Raw genomic sequence first — 21,789 nt, 5'->3', positions numbered from 1 at the left:
AAATGCACACACATTGTCCTCTGCTTTTGTTCTGACCATAGACTGTAAAGGCGGGCATACACTGTGTGATTTTCGTCCGATTTTGAGCCGAATTCTGACTCGTGCGACTCTTTTTCGGGTCGGGCCGATTTTCAGCTTTGTCGTGCGTCGTTTGTCGTGCCGTGTTCGTGCAGTGTACAGGGGGAAACGAGAGACGATTAACCTCTCACGACCGGCAATCGGATGGTCGGATGAATTTCAGGCATGTTAGAAATTTTGGTCGCTCCTCGTGACTATATCGCACAGTTGAAGCAGAGCTACGAACCGATTGCCCTAAACTCAGTGTTTTTTCCCTCACTGCGCCTGCGCGAAAACAGTTTCATCTGCAGCAAAAAAAAAAAAAGAAAAAAAAGGGAGATCTTTAAGTTCTGTAGTTCAAAGTTATTACTGTTGCTTACCTGAATTGTTGCTGCAATGAATTATTGCAGTGTTCGGACATATTATAGACTGTTAATAATTAATTATATGTATATAATTCATTGTAATCGACCTAAATGTTTTAGACAATTTTTAATGAGGAGAAGTAAAGCTTCTTTGTAGGCTAATATTTTATTATCCTCACAGCGCGTTGGTTATGCGCTATGAAATTTGTTGCGTGGCTATTTAATTATAATAGCCTATCAGTTTAATAATAAAAGTAGCCCTCCCTAATAATAATAATAATAATAATAATACAATAATACTAGCCAACTAATAATTTAATATATAAATTGGAAATGCTAAATCTTCTTGATATTGATAGCTGATGCTTGTTTTGACAATATCTCTGGATAGGCTACATGATATCGTCCATAGGCGCAACCCGGCACAAGGATTTATCGCGCTGATTCGCGCATATTTCACACGTATAGTGTGAGCAGTCAAGTCGCAGCTCGACGTTCGGACCGTACAGTGTGAGCACATAAATCCTGAGCTTTGGCTTTACATCGCATGCGATCTACTCGTTCAGTGTGAGTAGGTTCCTTGCTGAAATCGCACAGACATCGCACAGTGTATGCTCGCCTTAAAAGGTTCTGACGCTGACGCTGAGCAGGGAGTAGCCCGGATTCATTTGACTTTTAATGACATATATAAGGCGATCACGATTTAGTGTGCAGTTAATAGCAAATTTTTAGGGGGGCTGGGTGGAAATTTAGGGGGTTAAAGCCCTACTAAAAGCATCAGCATCATCATTAGCTGATGTTTTATCTAAACTCTGACTGATAGAGTATGGCAACTGCCATACTCTGCCATACGCAAACGCCGCCCCTGCGGGGAAGTAACAGTAATCTAATTACTGCTTTTGCAATTGTACTCCCTTACTTTACTCGTTACTTGAAAAAAGTAATCGGATTACAGTAACGCGTTACTGCCCATCAGTGGTTCCTTCCTAGATCATCATGCTGTGATGGCCTGCTGCACCCCCGTCCAAGAAAATCTCCACGGGTATGAACCATATGACTAGTAAGCAAAACCACCTCAAACATACAGTGCACTACTGTCCAAAGGTTTGGGGTCTATAAGATATGCTTTTGAAATAAGTCTCACATTTTAAAATCATTAACCCCAGGTTTTTTCAGTGAGATTGTCCTTGAGAAGCCTGTAGGCTAAATAATCAGCTAAATAATAGGCGACTAATACAATATTATAATGTCATAGTTATAATAATAATTAATTTAACTATTATGATAACATGATATCCTGATCATTAGTATATTTTATTTTATTTCTTTAGGTCTGTTTTGAATTATGTTGGCCAATGCGACTGACACCATACTGTCCAACTCAAAGGTATTTATGTATTTGTATGTTTTTTTTTATTGATCAATACTGAAATTCTTTGTACTTTTAAATGCTGAATGTGGTTCAGGGGGTCGACAACTTTAGGCAGTTATTTTTCACAGATATCTTGGCCAGCTGTGGCTCATACTCTTAGCCTTTAAAAATGTTTGAGTTGATATCCCCAATGCAATATCAGGGGGTAAATATATCATTAGAGTTCTTAAAGTTATGGCTTTGCTCTTGTTACCAAATGAGATATAATCCCTATTGTTTGGCCCTGTGATTCTTCAGGACAAGACCTTGATGCCATCCACAGTCAGTAGATGAAGAAGGTGAATTTAGCCGAATTCAGTTCTCTTTCCCTTTCTTTTGAGCTTAAACGGACACGTGCACGCAAAATGAAGTCAAAATGCCCATCTTGGCGAGTTTCCTCGTAAACAGTCTTGTGTTTTAAACAGAAAGAAAACGGATGCGTGTCATTTATATTAGGTCTGCGCATTCGTCTTATAGGGACAGCAGCCTAACGTACCCGCAGCTGTTTGTGTCGCCAATGGTGATCAAACATCAAAAGAGAAAATTACTTGTAGCTTTAGCAAAGATACATTTAATTAATTTATAGTTTTTTTTTTACATTTTGATAGTTCAATTTCTGTACCTGATAAGTTAGATTTAACTGAAAAACATAATGCACTGCTTATTTCAACTGTATTTTTCTTCTATTGTATTAATCTATGCTTGTTATCTATTGTAATTTTCTATGCAGGTTCACTCCTCTACAAAATCCCCCCAAAAGAGGTTATGCGGAGCGCCCAGCGGTCGAACCAGAAAAAGAGCTAAGCATTTCCGCTTTTCACTTCCGTACACATCTGCAGCGGTAGGTGATCTCTGAGTTTACTGTTCATTTTCACTTATTATACAAAAATTCTTATTTCTGTTTTAATTAAAATGTCACAAATGCTAAAATATCAGAAAAGGGAACATCCGAACAGCAGTTTTTGTTGTGTGCCGATCTGCTCTATGTCGGGGAAAATGAGTAGTACAGAAGTACAAACAGGTTCTGTACTCATAAAGTGACGTCAGCATCCACGTCAGCTGTAGCATCCGCTACTCTAAATAAACTCTAAACTCTACTCTAGAAATATATCTCTAAATAAACTCTAAATTTTTCAGTATCGTGCAGCACTAATATTGAGCATATCTTAAAGTGAACCTGGAATAATAATTTGTGATACCAGATGAGATGTATGTATGATAGATTTTGAACTGTACTATTTTTTTTTTTTTTTTTCAGGTTTTCTGGGATCCCAGCGGAAGGCATCAAGGCATCAGATGTTGGCCTGGACAGATGTACCTGTAAACTACACCGACCTTTGCTTTTGCATGGATGGCTGATTATTACCATGTTCTGTGAGGGTATCATTATAGCAAAACTGAGCAGCTGTGACAGTGGAATTTGTAGGTGTAAAGTCACAGAGATAAAAAATGTTTTATACTTTCAGACTTTTTTTCTCTTTCTCTTTTATAAACAACACAGCAGTTACAGGTTTTCAAATTCTTCATTGGAGGTGAGACTTATACGTTATATGTAGAGCGAATTCGCAGGTCAGAGTTCACTAGACTTGAACATTATTTTCTCTGTTTTTTGTTTGACTTCAGAGTTGAAAGTGGGCTTAAAGGGTACATAGGCTTAATGGTTACCCTTACCCCTATATAAAACATTATTTTTTACTTTTTACAAACATTATTTGATTTGTAGTCTGAAATAATAAATAGTGCAATTTAAATAAATGCAATGTAGTGTTTTCAAATATATAATTTTTTCTATACACATTGATGCTGAAATAGCTGAATAAATACACGATACCAGCAGCGCTCATGCTCTCATATCTCCTACAGCTTGTGACACACAATCCCACCTCACTCTTTTCATTTGCTCCAGATGAATATTAATGCCATTGCAGGGCTTGAATTTTGGCAAGGGATTGTGTGTCCATGTAAAGCGTTGTCTTTTTATTTTCTTGTTAAATTTGCAGATGGTGTTGGGAGTTTAAATGTTTTGAGCGGAGTGAAGATTGGCACATTCATGTATATTGTATATAAATTAATACTTTTTCAATTTTGGTGTAAGTTGTAGGCTACAGTTTGCAAAAAGATAGTTTTAATTAAAATGTTTGTGCAGATTTATTTATTGAAATATTTTCATGTTTGGAATATTAAATGTAAATTAATGTTCCTGAATACATTTTGCTAATGCTGTTATTAATGACTTATTTTAGGTTGATAATTAAACAATGAATCAACAAAAACATAGATTGTGTGCTGATTTATTTATTTAATACAAACTGATTGATTTACTTATTAATGATACTTTCTGTTAATTCAGTTTATTGTAATAATAATATATTCATAGGATTCTTAAGTGTTTGAACAATAAACAATGTAGAATATGTTGTTTTTAGATCTATAATTTGTGTACAGGCATATCAGGATGTGTAGACGTTAGGAGAACCTTCTGGGAACGGTTTGGGAACCTTCCAGGAACATTCTGGGAACGTTCTATTAACGTAAAGAAAACTTTCCTGGCTAACCAATAGGGAACTTTCTTGGGAACATGAACCATGTAATAAATAGAAGTAATGCATTGAATACGTTGTTTAAATGTTTAAACGTGAATACGAGTGTATGTGTACAAAGAGAATTGCAATGCTGACAAGACTTTTTTTTTTAAATAAGACTTTTTTTTTTAAATAAAAGTTGCTGATAACTTCTGTTTTTTAAAACAAAAACAGTGAGTATGTGTTTGTGGTCCAGCTGAAGATCAGTTACGCACTGCAAACGCAGCATATGTGAAAGCACTTTAGCGTATGCACTGCACACGGAGTATGTGTGAAACGGCTGTTAGCCTACATGAATGTGCTTAACCAGACTGTAAAAGAACATTTGTGTGCCCCTCAAACTGTATATAGCCTATATATAGTATATAGTTTATGTATAACTATTTACATGGTAGCCTATTCAAATGTAGCCTACTTTGCTTTCAGGACAAGAACAAAAATACCCTAAAAACCAGTGGTGCAACATACTTACTAAAAGGGTAAATGTTAAAATGGGATTGATCATCTGATTTCTAGTTTCTTTTTTGTAGTCTATAGGCTAAATATCAAGCTATCTATTAAATATAGCTACGTGTTGGTTTTTTTTTTTTCAAGGAATTAGATTAGGTAAAACCTTAAAAGTTTTTTTTTTTAAAACTTTAAAAAAACACAAAAAGGTAAGTATTAGCCTATAATGTATTGTAACTGTTTTTATAATTATTTATTAGGTGAGACAACATATAGGATTGTTTATAAGGCATTATGCGTGCATTATAATGCATTAAGAATTCCATAATACATTATGCAGTCTTGATAGAAGGTGTTACAAAGGTCTTTATGATTGATGATGATTTATAGGATTTCTCTTAACAACATTTTGCATATTATGCAAAATGTATGTAAATGTATGATGTCAATTATAGGCTTAGAAAACAACAGAGTGCAATATGCGGATAATATAGTTTAGCATAACTGAGCAAAGCAAAACTATTCCATATTTCAGTAGAATAAAAAATACATAGTTTTAAAGGTTTAATTTTATTGTAAATATCACTTTAATTCGGCGTGTGCAGCACAGCAGAGCCAGCGCCATCCCTTTAGGAACGAAATAGTGCTGAGCATGTCTGAGACGCAGAGGTTTAAATTTCGAAATACCAGCCATTTCTCATATTTTTATCACCAAAATGGTTAATTATAAAACACATCTCGTTATTTTAATGAAAAGAGATGGACCCGTGCAAACTGTTAGTATTTAAGTTCCTTCAGTTCAGTCAGTCTTTGTCTGTTATCTGTTGTACTTAGTGTGTGTGTATCCTGCCTGCCTGTACCCGTTGGAATTAACAATTTAAAGCTTTAGTCCTCTAATGGATAATAAAAAGAATTGCATGCATCTTGCGGAAGAACATTGTAGCCGGAGCTTCTCTCTGATTATCACGAGACACGCAGGTCCTGCGAAACGAACCCGTCTAAAATAGTCCCAAAATAAACACTTACTACTGGTAAAACGTAGAGATTCAGGATAAGACGAAAACACGGTTTGGAAAATGGATTCATGATGTTGGCCTACTCGCTCATTATATACACTTTATGCATTTTGAACACAAAAAAAAGACTGCAGCTTTAATCAAATGCAGTCTTGGTGAGCGCTGAGCAGAGTAGAGACTTCTTTCAAAAACGTTTAAAAATGTAAAAGTTTCCAAACTTTTTACAGGTAGCCTACTTATATATATATATATATATATATATATATATATATATATATATATATATATCATCTCTTTTAAAATGAGGGTCTGCGTGAGACCTTAAAGGCGAAATGAATCAGCCAATCAAGTTTACATGATTTACAAGATGGATTTCCACTATAATCAACAATTATATAAGAAACATGACAAATGTTAACATATTAAAGAAAAAAGAAAAACCGTTACATCTTTCGCAGCCAGGGCGCCGTCACCATTGTGCAGTATTCTAGCATGTGACGTCACGGGGTTGGTTGGCTTTAAAGGTTCAGGGGCCTTATTTATAAAACTTTGCGTAGGATTTGCATCAGAAGTGGCGTACGGATTAAACATAGGACGAGCGTACACACAGAAATATCCAGATTTATGAAACGCTTCATGTCACGCCCATAGTTGCCCATTAATAGTCTGTAAAACGCCCACATGTTAATATTCATCGATTGCGTAATCAAGGCAAACACAGAGAGGAAAACCAAGAAACGTAAGTAACACACACACACACACACACACACATCTTCTAAGAGCGCAAGATCAGCCATTTTGCATCATTACGCATTGTGATGGCATCATGGCATTTTATTACCATCCATTTGATTGCATCTGACTGTCACAGTGTCTGGTTTGTGTTCCCTGGTTACCACTAGATGTCCTCCTTCCCCACGGTGTCCATCACTCTCGAACTGCATTCCCCACAATTCCTGTCTGTACCAATCACTGTTCATTGCACTCAGCTGTTCCCCGTCATCATTGTTCCCAGCTGTTCCCTGTTTCTCTGTTAGTTATGTGTGTATATATACCCTGTCTGTTTTAGTGTTTTAGTGTGTGGCACGGAGTCCTTGTCTATTATCACACCACTTCCGAGTCTGCTTTGTTGACTAGTTTGTATTGTTTTATGTTTTTGGATTGCTTCTTTGGTTTTGACCCCTGCCTGGACTGTTTGTGAGTACGGATTCCCCCAATAAATAACTTACCACATCTTTGGATCTTCTCCCTTGTTTCCTGTGTGTGGATCGTGACAGAAGGACTCCGTCACCAAAGATCCAGCGGTATGTTTTCCGGTGTTTCTTCCCCAGCCACCGAGCGGGAGAGAAGGATTTGTTTTGAGGGAACCCGCCTAGTCATTTTTCGCGGGACCTGTGGAGGCCGCAGTAGAGGAGGTGGTCGAGAGGAGTCCCGACACCACTCTCCACTCTGGCCCCTCTTCAACCCTGGGTTGGTGATGTCCAGCCCAGGGCCCAATTCGCCACGGGTTCCGTCCAGCACAGAGCCTGTTCCGGTGGTCCCGAGTCCGGTGGTCCCGAAACGGAGGAAGAGAAGGAAGACTCCCTTCGTGACAGTGCCGGTGGTCCCAGTGCCGGTAGTCCCGAGTCCGGGGGTCCCGAGTCCGGTGGTCCCAGTTCCGGTGGTCCCAGTTCCGGTGGTCCCGAGTCCGGTGGTCCCGAGTCTGGTGGTCCCGAAATGGAGGAGAAGGAAGACTCCCTTCGTCCCAGTGCCGGTGGTCCCAGTGCCGGTGGTCCCGAGTCCGGTGGTCCCAGTTCCGGTGGTCCCAATTCCGGTGATCCCGAAACGGAGAAGGAAGACTCCCTTCGTGACAGTGCCGGTGGTCCCAGTGCCGGTGGTCCCGAGTCCGGTGGCTCATAACACGGAGACCATCCCGGAGGTGACTACCGTCCCTGACGCACCGCCCAGGCATCTTGCTCTGCCCGCGCCGCCCAGGCGTCTTGCTCTGCCCGCGCCGCCCGAGCTGCTCGCACTGCCTGCGCCACCCCAGCGATCCATCACTTCTGCTGATCCAGAGACTGTTCACGTCACATTTGCCGAGCCTGTGTCTTCGGACAAGATGGCCGCCACAGAGACTGTTCACTACACGTCTGCCGAGCCTGTGCCTTCGGACAAGATGGCCGCCGCCGAGCCTGTTCACGTCTTGCCTGCCGAGCCTGTGTCTTCGGACAAGATGGCCGCCGCAAAGCCTGTTCATGTCACGCCTGCCGAGCCTGGGTCTTCGGACAAGATGGCTGCCGCCGAGCCTGTTCACGTCATGCCTGCCGAGCCTGTGTCCCCTGACAAGATGGCCGCCGTCAAGCCTGTGTCTGTTCCTGAGCCTGAGCCGCTGGTGTCTGTTCCTGAGCCTGAGCCGCTGGTGTCTGTTCCTGAGCCTGAGCCGGTGGTCTCTGTTCCAGTTCCTGAGTCGGTACCTGTGTCTGTTCCTGAACCTGAGCCGGTGGTGTCTGTTCCTGAGCCGGTGGTGTCTGTTCCTGAGCCGGTGGTGTCTGTTCCTGAGCCTGAGCTGGTGGTGTCTGTTCCAGTTCCTGAGTCGGTACCTGTATCTGTTCCTGAGCCTGAGCCGGTGGTGCCAGTTCCAGTTCCTGAGCCGGTGGTTCCAGTTCCTGAGCTGGTGGTGTCTGTTCCAGTTCCTGAGTCGGTGGTGTCTGTTCCTGTTCCTGAGCCGGTGGTGCCAGTTCCAGTTCCTGAGCCGGTGGTGCCAGTTCCAGTTTCTGAGCCGGTGGTGCCAGTTCCAGTTCCAGTTCCTGAGCCGGTGGTGCCAGTTCCAGTTCCAGTTCCTGAGCCGGTGGTGCCAGTTCCAGTTCCAGTTCCTGAGCCGGTGGTGCCAGTTCCAGTTCCTGAGCCGGTGGTTCCAGTTCCTGAGCCGGTGGTGCCAGTTCCAGTTCCAGTTCCTGAGCCGGTGGTGCCAGTTCCAGTTCCAGTTCCTGAGCCGGTGGTGCCAGTTCCAGTTCCTGAGCCGGTGGTTCCAGTTCCTGAGCTGGTGGTGTCTGTTCCAGTTCCTGAGCTGGTGGTGTCTGTTCCAGTTCCTGAGTCGGTGGTGTCTGTTCCTGTTCCTGAGCCGGTGGTGTCTGTTCCTGTTCCTGAGCCGGTGGTGTCTGTTCCTGTTCCTGAGCCGATGGTGTCTTTCCAGTTCCTGAGCCGGTGGTGTCTGTTCCTGTTCCTGAGCCGGTGGTGTCTGTTCCTGTTCCTGAGCCGGTGGTGCCAGTTCCAGTTCCTGAGCCGGTGGTGCCAGTTCCAGTTCCTGAGCCGGTGGTGCCAGTTCCAGTTCCTGAGCCGGTGGTGCCAGTTCCAGTTCCTGAGCCGGTGGTGCCAGTTCCAGTTCCTGAGCCGGTGGTGCCAGTTCCAGTTCCTGAGCCGGTGGTGCCAGTTCCAGTTCCTGAGCCGGTGGTGCCAGTTCCAGTTCCAGTTCCTGAGCCGGTGGTGCCAGTTCCAGTTCCAGTTCCTGAGCCGGTGGTGCCAGTTCCAGTTCCAGTTCCAGTTCCTGAGCCGGTGGTGCCAGTTCCAGTTCCAGTTCCAGTTCCAGTTCCTGAGCCGGTGGTGCCAGTTCCAGTTCCAGTTCCTGAGCCGGTGGTGCCAGTTCCAGTTCCTGAGCCGGTGGTGCCAGTTCCAGTTCCTGAGCCGGTGGTGCCAGTTCCAGTTCCTGAGCCGGTGGTGCCAGTTCCAGTTCCTGAGCCGGTGGTGCCAGTTCCAGTTCCTGAGCCGGTGGTGCCAGTTCCAGTTCCTGAGCCGGTGGTGCCAGTTCCAGTTCCTGAGCCGGTGGTGCCAGTTCCTGTTCCTGAGCCGGTGGTGCCAGTTCCTGAGCCGGTGGTGCCGTCTCCGCCCTGGTCGCCCGAGGGGTCGTCTCCGCCCTGGCCGCCAGATGGACTGTCCGCTCCGCCCTGGTCGCCCGAGGGGTCGTCTCCGCCCTGGTCGCCCGAGGGAAAGTCTCCGCCCTGGACGCCCGAGGGAAAGTCTCCGCCCTGGACGCCCGAGGGACTGTCCGCTCCGCCCTGGCCGCCCGATGGACTGTCCGCTCCGCCCTGGCCGCCCGAGGGGTCGTCTCCGCTCTGGCCGCCCGAGGAACTGCCCGCTCCGCCCTGGTCGCCTGAGGGAAAATCTCCGCCCTGGTCGCCTGAGGGAGAGTCTTCGCCCTGGCCGCCCGATGAACTGGCGTCTCCGATCTGGCTGCTCGATGGACTGTCACTCCCTGTCCCCATTTCCCTCCATGGACCTGGCCCCCCATTACTCCCCCTGATCCTCCACCAGTCCACCTCCCGCCTGGACTCTTGTGTTTTCTGTCACGTCTTGGAGCGTCTGGTAGACGCTCCGTAGAGGGGGGGGTTATGTCACAGTGTCTGGTTTGTGTTCCCTGGTTACCACTAGATGTCCTCCTTCCCCACGGTGTCCATCACTCTCGAACTGCTTTCCCCACAATTCCTGTCTGTACCAATCACTGTTCATTGCACTCAGCTGTTCCCCGTCATCATTGTTCCCAGCTGTTCCCTGTTTCTCTGTTAGTTATGTGTGTGTATATATACCCTGTCTGTTTTAGTGTGTGGCACGGAGTCCTTGTCTATTATCACACCACTTCCGAGTCTGCTTTGTTGACTAGTTTGTATTGTTTTATGTTTTTGGATTGCTTCTTTGGTTTTGACCCCTGCCTGGACTGTTTTTGAGTACGGATTCCCCAATAAATAACTTACCGCATCTTTGGATCTTCTCCCTTGTTTCCTGTGTGTGGATCGTGACACTGACAAGCTACAGATGTGTTATGAGGATGAACTGCATAACATGCCAATATTATTGCAAAACATATTTCACTTTTCTTTTTGCAAATATGTGTTAATTTGCATGAACCTCATCTGTGGTTGTAGGATCATCAAGGCAGATTTTAAGCTGATAATGCGATCGATCGATAACCCTGTTCCCAGTGCTTGCAGGAATCTTCTCTGTATGAGATGAGGGTTGTACGGTTCTTCTTTCCTTCAACTCAATGGCACGGAATAGGATGTTTTGTGGTGACCCGCGGCCCTCTTGAGTGATATTTATCAGTTGATGATACAGATCTGTTGAGCTTTCTTCCTTATGGCCTTTCAGAATTGTGTGCTGCTGGGAAAGGGTTAAATCTGTCTTGATCTCCAGCATATCACGCAGGCTCGTACCTGGACTAACAGCTCTTATCATAGCATCAATTATCTCACACTCTCTGCCTCCCTTGATCACTCCAGCATCAATTTGGTGAATCAAGTTGTTGTATGATAGCTTATCTTTCTGACCCCTTTCTCCAATTTGGCCATTAATCTGAAATTCAAGCCAGATGGTGAGTTCAGGAACTGCATGATGGTGTTGGGGAAACACAGGGCTTGACACATCAGGAAATTTTAAACTCAGGCGTTGGATATATAATCTATATATATTCTAGATTTCCCCACACATTGGCAGTTGTCTCGGCACGCATGTACTGGCACACAGCTGGGCCCCGGGGCCTCCACAAGTATGCCTTTCCCCCTGTGAACATCTAGTGAATTTTTTTGGGGGGCAAACCATCAATTCAAACCTCTCATTAAAATATAGTGACTCAAAATGTCCTCAACCATTTGATTGAGCAGGCAGTTTAAAGGGTTAACCCACTCTGAGTTCAAAACTTTGGAAAAATTAAACATTAGTATAAAGAGCAAATGAAAGAAAATAATACAATACAGAAGAGGGGTAAAAAACACAAGTCAAATCAAATCAATGAATAATTCACTCCAGTTACACAAGCATAAGCTGCAGAAAATAAGATGTATGTGTGCTTCTTGCCTTAACTTGCCTTAACCTTGGATAATTCCAAGGCCAGTTATTTACCTTTTAAGGAGTTTCTGCAATGTAATGACAGACCCAAACTCTTAAGACCGCCCAATGACAGGGAGCGTATAAAAGGCTTTCTGGTTTTCTTTCTGAAACCATTCTGCGGTGATTCGAAAAACTTTCAAGACAAGACACTTGTCGTTTTTTCCTATTTTTTTTCCCCGATTTTTCCTAGAAATGTTTTATTTTGTTGTAGTTTAGATATTGATACTAGCAAACGCCCAGTGAACCCGAATCCAGGACTGAGCTGGTTTAAGGACACCACTGAGTAGCCTGAAACAACATCTAGCATCTTTAACCTGCAGGTGAGAACAATGTATGATTGTAATAGGTTATGGGAATGTTTTAGAATGATTTAGAGGTTACAGCGATATAAAAATACAACATTATTTAAATATATAAAAAGACTCATAAGCTCCCTTAAAAACGGTCATTAATGAATTTAAATGAGTAGTACTCTATGCCGGACTTCTGATTAGAAAAAGATCATTATTTTCGTATATGCTGAAACGTTTATATGGTAGTTATACAATAGTTTAAATGACATTGCTAATGTTGATTTTAATTTCTAAGTACATGCTTAACATAAATAAACTAACATTGCAATTTAAGACAAAATAGACATATTGGCTTGGAGACATCCGGCTGTAATTTGTAGCTAAATTCTAGTATTATTAGTATTACATATGTAACCCCTATGCAAAATCCCACAGTGTGTTAGCAAAGGAAAAATTACTATTGGTGGAAAAATAGGAAGCCCCGGCCCCCGCCCCTTTGTGGGTTGCTCAGAAAGAAAATATTAGCAGAGTGATGAGATGTGTTGCAGTGCAGATGCAGAGAGGTAGAGAATTGATATTAACTCTAAAAGATAATGAGGATTGTCATGAACACTGGAACAATTATATTTGAAGCTGTATTTCATCAGGTGTGAACTTGAACATCTCGGTGAGTGTTAACAAGTTAAACAATCTAATATTAACTCCTTAATAGTTGAAAGAGGAGACCGCTTTTATGTTTGAGCTTGTATATCGCCGTATTAATAGCAGTCTCAGTAATTCCGAGTCTTGAACTGTAAAACTCTCAAGTGTTGGCTTGTGTCTACTCAGGGGTGCGTTTCCCGAAAGCATCGTTGAACAACTATGGTCACAACAAGTACCATCTTTATCAGCAGTTCAACGAGTATCAATGTTTCCCAAAAACAACTAGTGGCAAGTGGGGTGGAGGTGCTAAATACACATTAATTGCACAGATTTTAACATAAATAAATACATAATTTTCAATTAAAATAAACATGAGTAAGACTTCATTACATGAGTAAGAAAATTAGTGTTTCTTTATTTATAATTTAAAGACAACTCTTTGCCTTCATTTATGACTTTATTTAACTAATTTAAGACTGCTCAGACTGCTCTTATGAGGATACTCGACAAAACGGACATGAAAATAATGGCATGAAAATAATGGAGCTGGAGATTGTAAAAGTGGGGCAGAAAACTGTCGTCCGTTCAAAGGTATGCTAATGTTTTAAGCACCACACTCCTCGCTCTCTCTCATCTATCTGCATGCAGTCAGAATTCAACAAACCAATGTGTGTGTGTGTGCGCGCGCGCGCGCGTGTGCGTGTGAGAGAGAGGCGCGGGCGTGATCGAACAGTGGAAACATAAAAACATACTAATTTTGTTCATACAGGACAAACTGCCAAGTATTTACTTATATTTGTGTTCACTCGCAATAAAACACAACATTGTGCTTTTTTCAAACTGTAACTGTCACCCAACCAAATCTTTTTTATCTTTTTTAAAGATAATCGAGCATTAATAATTCCTCCATAAATAATCTAGCTGTACTGTTGGGTCATCTCTGGTTCTCATTGAAAATCATAGATATCTCAAACCTCAAAACAACCTATCACACACTTCTGTTATTGTTAGCAATAGACGCTGTTACTGTGTGTTCACACCGCCACCGGCGAGAGCGTCAAAGTGCCCGGAAATCATTCATTTTCAATGAATTTTGCCGCTCTCGCCGGCGGCGGTGTGAATGTACAGTTAGTCTAGCTTAGACTCATAACACAAACAGCTGACTCGCCGAACCAGCTGGTGAATACTGGTGGTGTTGATTAACAAAACTACAGTAACTTAGAGACACGATTAATTACATGATCATACACCCATTGTATTCAAACAAATGTTGAAATTACCGAAATGTCGAAAGTTGAATGAACGAGTACTTATGTCGTTTTGATTTCTTACAGGTTGAGTTGTTGTTGCCCATAACACGCTAGCATTCAAATTTTAAAAAGAGGATAACACGGTGTAGGCAACACCGATTTTTGTCATTGTTCTCTGTATTGACAGCAATGTTAAAATTGACCGGAGTTCTCCTTTAATCATCTTTTCCCTATTTGTGTTTGATGTGTTATGCATTCTAATTGTATCAACATCTTTTCATTGGTAATGAAGAGAGGCTCTCTGACCTACTGCTGCTCTCCATCGAGTCAGATATTCCAAATAATTGTGAGGAAATCATTAAAATATATAAAAACACAACAGACGGGAACGGCTTTAAATACAGTTTTTAAAGTTTTTTTAAAAAAGTGCCCTTTTTGGTCCTTCCGCCCCTGCCCTGGAGGAGGTCTGTGCACGCCACTGCAAGAACGAGTCTATGATTGAATCTGGAAATAAAGCAAAATAACTGAGAAAAAAAGAGAATTACTCATCAGATGCCAGTCTGTAATTTATAGGAAAACATCTGGCGTTAATTCCATCTTAAACAGATGAATTAAAAGTCGCTATTACTCCACCACCTGCGTGACATCTGAGCGGCCTTCCAGTCTCTCTCTTGTAGCCACACGGAAGTGACTTAAACTGCAGTTCATCGACCCACATGTTAAAATGCCCAAATTTACAGCAGAAAAAAAAAATGTTTTCAGCCTGGTGCAACAAATGGTTTTGGTCTATAAGGCTAATTTTACCCTTCATGACATCTGTGAGGAAGGTGAATTTTTTTATAACTCATTCGTTTACATTTCATTAAGCCGTAAAGTTCTGCATAATTAAAGGCGTGGTCACTTGAGTGACAGGTGGATTGCCGCTGATGTCACTTTGGGGTTAAAAAATGCTCTACGGGTGACGTCACGTCACGGACACTACGTCCATATTTTTTACAGTCTATAGTGACATCATTAACCAACGTGGTTGAACGACCAATTTGTGACAATACGGTTTTGGGAAACAGTCGTGACTAGCTAGTTGATTTCTTTAACGATGCATCGTACTATGATGGTTAAGCAGCGAGTTACAGCGTTGTTCGGGAACACACCCCAGAGTGACTTTGAGCAGCAACCTTTTTATTCTGGGTATGTCATTTATGCCCCACTTGCCAAAATGGGGGGGTGTCTGGTAAGGGTTAAATTACCTCACTGTCACAAGGAACCTTGAACTTAAACAGCACAGCAGTTTTATCAGAAACCAATCCCATCTCTTCTCATTCTGTAATATTATAACCACCCTCAGGTCCTTTATATATCTCGGATCAGCAGCTGGACTTCACTTGGTTTGGAGCAACGAAGAGCGAGATGGCAAGTGCAATCCCAGGCAGCAAAAGGACCAGAGACCCCTCTGTTCAGGTCAGACATTATATTTAACATTATTTATGATACAGTAGATACTGAATTATAAAATATTGACTACTCCACTATCCAGTTTATATTTAATGGTACCATGCAAGCACACTGTTTATATGCTATGCATCATACTTTTCATCTTTGTAATACTTTAAAATAACTAACAAACATTATATAATGCTTAACAGATTATTAGTATACAGTATATTCACATAGCTAGATTAATATACAGTATATTCACATAGCTAGATTAATATACAGTATATTCACATAGCTAGATTAATATACAGTATATTCACATATCTAGATTAATATACAGTATATTCACATAGCTAGAAATGTAAGATTAAGTGCTAGTTAATTTTTACTAATGAACTTATTAAACAGTACATAATGATTAACAGATCACTGTTTTTAATGGAAATTGAAATGCTTACAAATGTCATTAAACTTTCAATTCATATGATCAACCACTTCAAATGATTTTAAAATATAGTGTACAATGATTAAAAGCATATTTGTTCCATTTGTTGTACATCTGAATGCTAAATGTGGAAACTTTATAACACGCATAATGTCCTATAAACAAAATAATAATGTGTTGTATCATCTCACGAATAATCGTAACAATTGTAATAATACTTAACTATTTGTGGGTATAATTATTAATAATATGATGTTTTAAAACATACAATTTACATAATTTTATCCACGTAAGTTATAATAGATTATATTATATATCCCACAGTTTCATATCTTGACATTGTTTACTTAAGAGCTGCACAGTATCATGCTACATCTTATACTTTGCTTAAAGCGTCAAAACAAAGTATTCTTCTAAAGTGCTTTATAATGTGGTCATAATATTTATAAGTGGTCTTTGTCTGCTTTAAGTAAAGTAACAAAAGTCTTCTTTTAAACATCCATAATATATCATAAAGTGGTAACAAGACATTTGATTAGAATTTTTTTTTTTAATTTGCTTTGAACATTTGTATTGCAATACGTAGAAAAAAAAATGTGTTCCATATGTAAAAATCATCAAAACAATATTGTATTGTTTTAAACGTATAAGAGTTTCCGGTGAGATTAAAGGGTTAGTTGACCCAAAAATAAAAATTCTGTCATCATTTCTCTCCTGACCAAGCGTTAATATGTGTTGAGTTGGGAGGGAGAACGTGTTGGTTCTTTCACTGACCAAATTGCTTAATAAGTGTGTTCTGTCTCTTCATCAGGAGTTAAAGGTCAGGTTTTTGATCAATATACCCTTGAAGGTGGATTCAGTGGAAGAGGCACAGAAGAGATGTCGTTATCTACTCGATGCAATAATTGACGGCTTTGAGGAAGAGGATAGGCAATTTATGAGGGACAAGAATGGCAAAGACGTGCTGGAAGACGTAGCTGTGATTTTTGGCATGAATGGAAAACACAGCTTAGAACTAGTTCAGGTCCTGAAGAAGCTCGAGACCTTCAGGTACGACTGTAAAATCAAGTATTCAATAATCACGTACACCTGGGGAAGCGGTGGAACAATAGCAACAGATGAGACTGAGCCACCGTACCAGAGTATTAGAGAGCGTCTGAAAGATGACGCAGCTACTACAAAACTTGTGGAAGAGTTGAGGGGGAAAGATCGAAGTTGCCTGGTTTACTTCAGTTTCGTTGATAGCGATACTATGCGTTTCAACTCCATCTACAGTGAATACTTACAAATTGTGAGAGAGGAGCAGAGAAAAGACTCCATCCCGCCCACCGTGATGTCGACTGGTTATGAGTTTGACAGCCGCAGCAAGTTTCACATTGCAAGTTGGCTGGACCGCTGGATTCGCGTAGCCGTGGCAGAGGAACATCCTCTCCTTGTGTATTACCCAGAGCCCAACTTCTGCGTTCTGGTGCCTGACAAACACAACACCATTACAGAGAGTTTCATCAACAACAAAAGAAAGAACATGGAGTCAGCTGTTCTGATCAGCCATGTCAAGAAACGTCCCAATTTTAAAGCTGTGTTTCCCGAAAGAAAACCTATCAGATGTGGCCTTTAAAAATGCGCGTCTCAGAGAGAAGAATGCTGCGAGCACTTCCGAAATTCTGCGGGATCGTGCAGAAGGGGGATTAGATGTTGGACGCAGGAAATAATAAAACCTGTAGATGGCAGTCGAGTTTCATGTGGCCATACACTGTAAGCCCGGATAAGTTGAATTCACTTAAAAAATTTGAGGAAACCGGTTGCCTTAAAAATTTTAAGTAATGGGTTATGAAAACTTGAGTGCATTTAACTTAAATGCATGAAAGAGTGGACTTATTATTTTAAGTTCAAAACACTGAATGCCAAGTTGATTTCACTTACAATCTCTTGTAATATTAATTGTATTGTCACATGAACTCCACTTACTATTTTAAGTTAAAGTAACTAAACCTTTGTATTAATTGAATGTGCTAAACTAGAACATTTAAATTAAGACAAATACGCAATACAAAAGTCATTTTTTTACAGTTTTATTTGAAAACAGCATTAACTTACAGGTTGTTGTCCCCTGCTTTAACAACCTTGAATCAATAAGCCTGAAACAGTGGCAAAATGTGTCATGCATGCCCTGAACATTGCATAAAACAAAGCACCATCATGCCAACAAAAACACTTATTGTGCTCAAGCATGTGTACATCATTATCACAACAAATGCAGGGCATAGATCAGTCCGAAAAGGACACAGAAGGCCTGAGGCAGGTTGGCCAGTTCATCCATTACCACAGACCCTTCCAAGATGATCCCTACTCTGGATGGGTTGAGCTGGGTATTTTCTTGACCAAGGCAGAGAATTCCCACTGGAGTAATCAATGTATGAGTCCTTGTCAGTAACATCCTAACAGTGAAAGAAACGTTTTGACAAGGAGAGAACATAAACATGCCAGTTAGACAATGGTGTTTTGTCCACCAAAAATAACCTGTGACTGTTTATAATGAAAAGCATTGTACAGTACAATATAAACCACACTGAAAGTAATTTATATTAAAAGGACGATACCAGTCTTGAATTTTTATCAAATGCCATATTCTGATCTGTACAGGTTGCAACACTTTTGCCCAAAATATGGAGTTTACCCACTTTCAGTCACAGTCGTGCTGAAACATTTTTTTTTTATGACTCTCAGTACCTTTCACCTTACTTTTTTTTTTTTTTACTTTACCAGTTGAAAGTAACATACACAATAAGATATTTGATGACTGGAGCAACCAGAATCTAACAAGTGCAATCAGAACTCCCCATTTGAGTTTTAGACCCAAAAACAATTTCACAAGTTCCAACTGGTGACAGTAAAGTCAAAAAACTAATTGGGCAATTGTAAAAGGATTCATACAACCTTAGTTATTGGGAGCAATTTTCTACTTTTTCAATAGGACTGGGACTGAAAGTGGGTAAACTATCTTTGTTTGGCCATAAAATAGAGACTTAATGGAGACACTGATGCTGATCAAATTATTCTGAAAATGAATGGCAGTGTTCATTAACAGCTAAAAATGAGACCAAAGGAGCATGCACCTGCAACATTTACAAAAACAAATGAACTTACAGAGCATGTCTTGAAGGAGGCAGAAGAATCATCCACCAAGATGACTGGCAGTCCCCGAAAACATAGGCACCTGATGTCTGTTGGCTCAGTGGTCTGCAAGATAGTGGACACAAGAGTTAAAACATATCTTGCTAAGGATACTCACATCAGGGTTTCCCATACATTCATTAATTTGTGGTGGCCCGCCACAATATCAACGCTGACCGCCACGGATTGATTCAGATATTTTGACTATTTAGTGTAAAATTGTATTTTATTGTAGAGCTTAATAGGGCAATACTTACACTTTTAAAGCATATTTTTCAGAGATTGGTATTCAGTTTGTTGCTAATTTCAGGATATTGGGTTCAAAAGAATCTCTTCCCATGACCTGCAACACAATAAAACAAAGAAAATAAGAGACAATGGAACTTATATAAGCTACAGTAGTCTATTGCAATATACCTGTAGGGCTATTTTCAAATAAGCTAACATTAAAGCCATAATGTCATTATTAGGGGTGTATTGCTAATACTCAGTTTGCATAATCCGGTTGCAGTTCACTTTCTCTTAAGTGCTTGAAGGTAAAATAATCACTAAAGCGGAGCCTATGTCATGCATAAGACAATAACAAAATGAATGGTCAAAGTTGTCATTCACATTTAATACTAGAAAAAAAAAAAAAAAACAATCAAATGTGGTCGCTAACACTCCTCTTCCCAACGAGTGCGTGTCCCTCGTTCAGCGTTGATCGGGCGGTGTCACCAAGACGCTAAAGTTACAGGTGAAAAACGTCTTGCAACAACGGTTTTACACTGCTCACAAAAGCCCTATGTTACAACGTGGTTGCGCTCCCTTCCCCGCCATGAATGCGCGTGGTTTTCGTCCGCAGCGCCAAAAGGCGGATCAAAGAGGGCGGCGTCCGCCAAGACGCTACAGGTGAAAAATGTCCCGTTGAACTGGTTAAAACGACAGTTTTCCAAGTTCACAAACAGCGCGTCAAGCGAGAAAGCGTGACAATGATAATGTCCATCGACGTCAAACTGCTTCACTTGGACTTCTCACAAACAGCGCACCAAGTGAAAAAAACTTTCAAACTCTAACGTTAGATAGCATGTGAAAATGGCTGCCGACCTAACGTTAGTTAAAGTTATAGCGTCCCACTACTCACCAACATCCCCTTATATCCACACACAAACACATTAAATTGACAGCGGGAGGGCGAGACCAAAGCTACTTACCGTCTCTGGCGAGTTTTAGCAGCAACTGGACTGTCCGGTGCACGGCAGGAAAGTGACGTCTTCTCAGCAAAAAGCACGGCTGCAAAGTGACGGCTTTCACGATCCCATCGTGCATTGCATGACTAAAACTTGGGAATTTTAAGCTATTTCACTTAAAGTTATTCACAGACTCAACTAGGTCTACAAATGAGTTAAACATACTTGCATTTGCTAGTAATGCAATCAAAACTTAATCGATTTGAGTCATGTAAGTACATTATACTTTAAATGTTTGATTAGATATGAAATCCGGGTTTACAGTGTACTGAGTTGACGAAGTATGACGAATACAATGTTTTCTTTTGCCAGTTACATAAACAGTCACATATTCTTCATAAAAATCTGACTCAAACGCGCATCATTTGTCTTATTTTTTTTTCTGTGTACTTACAGTAGAAGAGACGTGATGTAGGCTATGATAACTGAGTCTTATAACACAATAATTTGCGAAGACCTTTGAAGAGACCGAGATCATTTGCGCATTATCATTATCTAATTTTACATTTAGTTCATTTTTGCATCTTAACGTTTTAAATAGTTTTAACATGGTTGTAATGCGCTTTTCTGCATTACTGTACAGTACTTTTTATATTATCATGTTTCCCTTATAGGCGTCGATTTCGGTGGGGACGGTGGGTATGCACCCACCAGATTTCGTCATGAGTCATTTTGTACCCACCACTTTTAACTTCAGTCCATAATAATTTGACTTTGGGTTCTATTGACCGTTTTCAGTGGTTATGAGGAGCTTAATTAATTTAACCTGAGATGTGCGTTATATCGCCTTTTGATCATTCTTTGTGTTGTCGATTTTTGACACAGTTTCATTATATGTTCATAATAATTTGATTCATAATTGTCATTTTTTTCTAAAAGTAAAAAAAAACTAAAAGATTTTCTAAAAGCAATATTCTAAAGAGATACAAAGACAGTGTACGCCACCAGATTTCGTCATGAGTCATTTTGTACCCACTACTTTTAACTTCCGTTGACCGTTTTCAGTGGTTATGAGGAGCAATATGAGAGAATTTTTTTTGTAATCATTGTCTGACACAACAAAAAGAAAATTATAATATTCATTTTATTTTAATTTTCGTGTTCGCATTTATGAGGGGAAAAAACAACGTGTCAGTTTACGGTTATGGACGTGAGCGCTCTAAAAGCGGCACTAAAAGACTGCTTTAAAACTTTCACAGAGACCTCAAACAGAACAGCTGCCTTTCTTTAAATTGAATTTCGTTTTGTATTAATTATATCTTAATTTTAATCAGTGTTTCGTGAACCATTTGCCTGGATTTAAGAAGTAAATATAGCAGACAATCACGACATTGGAGGCCCCGGCGATATCTCATAAATGAACCGAAACTCAGCGTGTAATGAACATTCACATTTACAGTGTATTTAGACACATTTAGACGCATTCACAATCATTACTTTTACCGGTTCTTTGTGGCAAGCTTTATGCGTGCGGTCGTGCGCAGTGCGGCTATATTACGTAAACACTCATGATCCATATAAGTAGGCTAATTAAATTAATATAAAGGGGCGATTTGTCCATGAATTACTTAAATGAACAACTAGCCTA

At 40.8% G+C, this 21,789-nt stretch overlaps 1 protein-coding gene across 2 annotated transcripts; it reads left to right on the top strand.

The window, feature by feature from the left end:
• The first annotated feature begins 11,840 nt into the window (after positions 1-11,840).
• Positions 11,841-19,596, top strand: LOC308690195 (uncharacterized protein). Of its 2 annotated transcripts, none has more exons than XM_081364531.1 (3): positions 11,841-12,054; positions 15,265-15,377; positions 16,610-19,596. In XM_081364531.1, the coding sequence occupies exons 2-3, from the start codon at positions 15,327-15,329 to the stop codon at positions 17,414-17,416; spliced, it is 858 nt and encodes a 285-aa protein (XP_081220657.1). In that variant the 5' UTR covers positions 11,841-12,054; positions 15,265-15,326; the 3' UTR covers positions 17,417-19,596. The 2 variants fall into 2 exon arrangements, with proteins under 2 accessions (XP_081220657.1, XP_081220658.1); XM_081364532.1 differs by lacking the exon at positions 11,841-12,054 and adding an exon at positions 12,574-12,694.
• Positions 19,597-21,789: the final 2,193 nt, after the last annotated feature.

Source organism: Scardinius erythrophthalmus (assembly GCF_964197995.2).
Source record: "Scardinius erythrophthalmus genome assembly, chromosome: 4".
In the NCBI taxonomy this organism is placed as follows: Eukaryota; Metazoa; Chordata; class Actinopteri; order Cypriniformes; family Leuciscidae; genus Scardinius; species Scardinius erythrophthalmus.
Note: the sequence above shows the minus strand (reverse complement) of the source record. Positions and strands in the feature narration are given on the sequence as shown.

Coding starts and splice junctions, on each gene's coding strand:
- LOC308690195 (XM_081364531.1), top strand. CDS start 15,327: ATGGCAAGTGCAATCCCAGGCAGCAAAAGGACCAGAGACCCCTCTGTT. Junction 15,378..16,609: donor CCAGAGACCCCTCTGTTCAG/GTCAGACATTAT, acceptor TCTCTTCATCAG/GAGTTAAAGGTCAGGTTTTT.